The sequence below is a fragment of the Helobdella robusta genome, assembly GCF_000326865.2.
Source record: "Helobdella robusta unplaced genomic scaffold HELROscaffold_60, whole genome shotgun sequence".
Classification (NCBI taxonomy): Eukaryota; Metazoa; Annelida; class Clitellata; order Rhynchobdellida; family Glossiphoniidae; genus Helobdella; species Helobdella robusta.
The window spans coordinates 615,102-620,798 of record NW_008705331.1 but is presented as its reverse complement, the minus strand read 5'-3'; the positions used below and the strand labels follow the sequence as shown (position 1 = coordinate 620,798).

Here is a 5,697-nt window from a genome sequence, read left to right as displayed (position 1 = left end):
TATTGAATGATAAAACAAACGATTGAATGAATGAATGAGAGAAATAAAAAAACTAAAGCTTACTTCAAAAATCGTCGTTACTGTAATTCATTGCACCGACCATCACCATCTGGTCGGCACACAAGATGTCATTCGAACTTCAGAGTGTCAGTCGAACAGCCAACGAGCTGATTCTTCCTACACCACCATCATCAAATGTAAATCATCATGAGACCACCATCTGAAACATTCTGACGCCCACCACTGTCCACCTCTCATCATTCTGTAGACAAATTTTTTATTAGCGTAGTAGTAAATGAATGTTAGAATCATAGAAACAAAAAATTATAAGATGAAAATAATGGCAAATAAATAATATTTTAAAATAATAAAGAGAGTAAAATGTAAAAAAAACTTACCGTCGTCCATTCGACAAAGGCAGAATGTTGAATGCGGTCTGGTTCTACGTTGTCCTCCAAAACTGGTGCCAGTCCTCCTCGAGATTGTTGTTGAAACACAGCCCGTGTTGATGGAGAAAGATAAACAGAAGATTCTCATCAGAAAGCTTAGCGGTGCCTGCATCTCAAATTGCTTATTAAAAATAATCCTATCTACCTATTCAATTACCTTAGCTAATTTATATTAAATTATTAATGGTACGATAGTCGAAAGTCCCCCTTCATTCTCCCTCCTTGCACAGAGGCTCACCGACAGCCAGTGCACCGGATAATAAACCATTGCCGTGCGGATAGTAGACTATTACCGTGCGGATAGTAAACCATTTGCCGTCCGGAAGCCGTGCGGGTAGTAGACTATGGCCATGCCGCATAGTAAATCATTACCGTGCAGATAGTAAACCATTGCCGTCCGGATAGTAAACCATTGCCGGTTCACTACTGGCCACCAAGGCTTACCTCTGACAACAGACTTCGAAATTCAGAGTCTATCGGCTATCGTACCCTCAACTTACCTATTCATTACAATTAAGCCCTAGCTTACTTAAAAGTGCAAAACTCAAGAGCCCAATTCATTGGCCTTTCGGCACCCACCCCACCACCTACGTAATGCCTTGGGCTCCAACTTAGTAATAATAATATAAAACTTAAACCCTAAATCTATTAATGAGTATGTGTTACAACGTAGCCTTAACCTACCTATTCATTACATTACGGCCCTAGCTTACCTAAGATTACAAAACTCAAGAGCCCAATTCATTGGCCTTTCGGCACCCACCCCACCACCTACGTAATGCCTTGGGCTCCAACATAATAATAATATAAAACTTATTAACTTATCTATCGATACACTTACAGTGTTTTAATTTACATTACAAGATTGTTCCAAGAATTACATTATTGCTCTTAACTACCTATGAAATTAAATTACTCTCAACCTTAGTAATAATAAATTAGAATGTGTAATGAAAATAAAATTACGCTCAAATACTAACATATGTGTTTATGTATGTATTTGTGTGTGTGTGTGTGTGTGTAATACGCTGATGCGTGTAATGTTGGTGAAAGAAAAAAATAGGAGCGATAAACTTACGCGCCTGCCTATTCAACTACATTAGAGTTGGATGTTTCCTATCTATACTACCTACAATTAAAATTAAGCCTATCTAACCTACCTATATAGCTACTTAATGTAATTGTGTTTGTATGTGTGTGCGTGTATGCATTCTTACTTAATGTTAAATTACTGAGAAAAAAGAATAAAACGTATCCCAGCCAGGCGTGTATTCTTTGCCACTGAATGAACGAACGTAGCCTGACATCTTCCAAGATGAACTCCTCTGGAAGCTTCAACCTGAATAAAATGAAAAAACCTTATTTATTAAAATAATTTAAATGAAAATAGAGAAACGAGCCGCGGTGAAACCCGTCAACCAAAAAAAAGGAACCGCAAAGAAACCGTAAAACAAACCCCAGCCAGGCGTGCATTCTTTGCCACTGAATAAACGAACGTAGCGTGACATCACAACCATTCTGATCTTCCACGATGAACTCCTCTGGAAGCTTCAACCTGAATGAATAAACCTGAATCTTATTTAATTAATTTAAATGAAAATAGAAAAACGCAAAGAAGCCGACCGGTCGGCAAAGAAAAGAACGTCAAAGAAAGGTATCTATATAGGATTTATGCTCTATATAACTCTATATAACTCTATATAACTCTATATAACTCTATATAACTCTATATAACTCTATATAACTCTATATAACTCTATATAACTCTATATAACTCTATATAACTCTATATAACTCTATATAACTCTATATAACTCTATATAACTCTATATAACTCTATATAACTCTATATAACTCTATATAACTCTATATAACTCTATATAACTCTATATAACTCTATATAACTCTATATAACTCTATATAACTCTATATAACTCTATATAACTCTATATAACTCTATATATCTCTATATAACTCTATATAACTCTATATAACTCTATATAACTCTATATAACTCTATATAACCATGCATACTACCACATTCAATCAATAAAAATCCCACTAAAACCAGGAACCAGCGCGTACCTGTTATATGTATGGTGTGAAACAAAACAAAAAACACACCACCAAGTAGAGTAAAAGAATAGAAGTCCCTAACCTACCTATTTAACTAAATTACCTTATGCCCTAGCCTACCTATATAATAAATTAATTTTTAATCTCACCTACCTATGTTTCATTAACTTAACTTAAGACTCATGAAGAAAGAGAAAAAGGAGTAAAAAACATAAAATACTACCACACAAACAAACATGATGTATGTATGTATGTATGTATTAGCAACCGCTAAAGAACCCACCTAAAATATAAAAAATACAACGTACAAACCACAGACATGCAAATTCTATATAACTCTATATAACTCTATATAATATAACTCTATATAACTCTATATAATAAAATAAATAAAAATAAATAAATTATAAAAATAAAATAAATGAAATCAGACAGACTGCTTCAAGCGAGGCAGAATGCCTGATCTGATTTTCATGTTGTCTCAGCTCCTATGTATACTCCTTTTCAACCATACATTTTCATCATTTCAATCATTCACATCAGTAAAAAACTTAGTTAATGTATGTAGTACGCTATTATACAGTCTTAACCACAATGCTAACCGTACGTAATGCTAAATTGTCGTCATCGAACGAACGCCTTCGAAACTTTCTGATTGGCTGATTGAATCTGCTATATAGCTTTTTATAAAAACATATAATCTTATTAATTATTTGTGTATAGTTACTTTATATATATATATATATATCTATATATATATATATATATATATATATATATATTCATTATAAAAGCAACAGTAATCAGTGCTACATATGTAAGCCGTAGTTCAAATTTTTCGGAGAGAATTCAAAATAGTTTGAGACCACACCAAGCTTAACATCAAATTCCAAGCCGAGCCAAGTCAAGCCAAACCAAGATTTATAAGCGCTTTTATATTAAAATTTTGCTCGCTTTAATTACGAATATCCCAATATAACAAAATCTCTATCCTATTTGAAAAATTTTCATTGATGCTTTTTAATCAGTCAGGTCACAATCATCATCATCGATATCGTGGTGAAATCAAATTGAAAATTTTTAAAAATATTTGATAAAAATAACTAATATATATAATATATATAGTAAAAAGTTTAAATTTTTCTGAATGAATTCAAAATAATTTGAGACTACACCATAACACAATTGTACAATTTGAATGTGTAATATATATATATATATATATATATACGTAGTTATAATACATTTATATTATAAATGTAGTTATAATACATTTATATTATAAATGTATTATATATATATATATATATATATATATATATATATATATATATATTTCTTTATTTAGTTTTGTATGATATTTGGTCAAATTTTTTTGATAGGAATTGAATACAACCTTTATACAGGCTGATTAACTACCATGCAGTAAAATAACTACTGTTAATATGACGTCATTTCCCCCAACAATTTCGCAACGATATGCCCATCCTATTTTATAAATTTAATTTGATGTTTTTTAATTAGTCAGGTCACAATCATCATCATCATCGATATCGCAATGAAATCAAATTGAGAATTTTTTAAATTTTTGAAAAAGTATTTTTATTCATTTTATGATACTATTTTGTTCAATAAAATACTGTTTGATACATATAGCTAGAATTATTTTACAACCGTGATTTAGACTCGCCAGAAGACATACCTAATCCTCTTCTTTATAACATAAATTCACTTTTAGCTCACAAGTTCACTTTTAGTTAAATAACGTAAACATAAACAAAAGTTCTGCTTTTAATAAGTTTTCATCCTAGATTGATTAGGGCAGAATTAGTGATTAGTGTAATGTCTCAGTTGGAAATATTGTGCCCGAATGGACATCGCGTTGTCGTCAATGTCAGCGGTAATTCTAAAATACTACGGGTATTTTTTTATTCCATTAATTTTTAACTTTAGTTTAGTTAGTACTCCAGTGTACATTACATAACAAAAACATACATACTTGATTATTACATTCATACATTTACATTACGATTACATTTATCAATTTATATGATATGATATTATATTATATAATTAATTAAAATAATTATTTGAATGGTTGAAATTTAATATTATAAATTTGATTTGAAGTAATGCTTTTTGTGAAGAAATGACTGTTTAGTATTAGTTTATAGTTTTTTATAACAACTTTTAAAAATCTAGGTTCTTGATGAGGCTTGTTTGAAAAAAGGCTTCCTACCATGCACTGATTATGAATTGAGGTCATTTTTAATTGGATTTAACATTAAATTGATAAAATTGAATAAATTAATAAAGTAACTTATTAATTACTAGTAAATAGTTAAATTTTATTTTTACTCTTCTTGCAAAATTTTTGAATAAAGAAACGTTTCCTCTTTAACAGACATGGCAAAAAGGTTCTAGGACTCTCTTCCTCCATTCAGGAATCTAGCCTGCCTAATCACGCCAAACTTGAATTAGTGAAATGTGCAAAACCATGGGTGGAGTCAAAGGTTTTGGTGCAGGTACAGACATCGGAGGGGGGTAGAGTACAACGAGACTTCCTGCCTTCAGTTACGCTGTTTCAGTTGTTTGAAAGTTTTGAGGAAAATGATGGAAGGTGTATTTTGTGAAAAAAATTTTTTAATTTGAATTAAAAAAAAATTTTTTTTATGTTATTTCTTTTGTTTTTTGTTTTCAAGTTGTTAATTTCAGTAACCTAATTATTTATTAATTTTATTTTTGTTTTATTTTGTGTATCTAAGATTTTTTTATTAAAATATTGTTTAAACAAAATTTTTTTAAAACATCATATTTTCTTAGAGGAGGTCATATAAAGTTACTGTACCATAAAAATTCTAACTGGCATCCTGTTGTTAACTATGTTAAAGAAGAGGTTGGATGGTGGTTGATTGGTTGACTGATTGATTGGTTGGATGGTTGGTCGGTCGAATAATTGATTGGTTGTCGATTGATTGATTGATTGTTTGATTGGTTGGTTGGTTGGTTGGTTGGTTGGTTGGTTGGTTGGTTGGTTGGTTGGTTGGTTGGTTGGTTGGTTGGTTGGTTGGTTGGTTGGTTGGTTGGTTGGTTGGTTGGTTGGTTGGTTGGTTGGTTGGTTGGTTGGTTGGTTGGTTGGTTGGTTGGTTGGTTGGTTGGTTGGTTGGTTGGT

At 31.3% G+C, this 5,697-nt stretch overlaps 2 protein-coding genes across 2 annotated transcripts in view; one reads left to right on the top strand and one right to left on the bottom strand.

Moving 5' to 3' along the window:
- Positions 1–205: 205 nt before the first annotated feature.
- Positions 206–3,000, bottom strand: HELRODRAFT_180279 (hypothetical protein; the record flags this gene model as incomplete). The annotated part of the gene is made up of 5 exons (XM_009029594.1): positions 206–262; positions 399–475; positions 1,667–1,788; positions 1,906–2,004; positions 2,963–3,000. The coding sequence occupies 5 exons, from the start codon at positions 2,998–3,000 to the stop codon at positions 206–208; spliced, it is 393 nt and encodes a 130-aa protein (XP_009027842.1).
- A 1,367-nt stretch (positions 3,001–4,367) lies between these two features.
- HELRODRAFT_180278 (hypothetical protein) overlaps positions 4,368–5,697 on the top strand; it is a gene marked incomplete at both ends in the record, with an annotated part of 6,599 nt that continues 5,269 nt past the window's right edge. The window contains 3 exons of the mRNA XM_009029593.1: positions 4,368–4,418; positions 4,728–4,786; positions 4,930–5,145. Of these exons, the coding sequence (XP_009027841.1) occupies positions 4,368–4,418; positions 4,728–4,786; positions 4,930–5,145 (326 nt within the window). The remainder of the gene's footprint in view (positions 4,419–4,727; positions 4,787–4,929; positions 5,146–5,697) is intronic.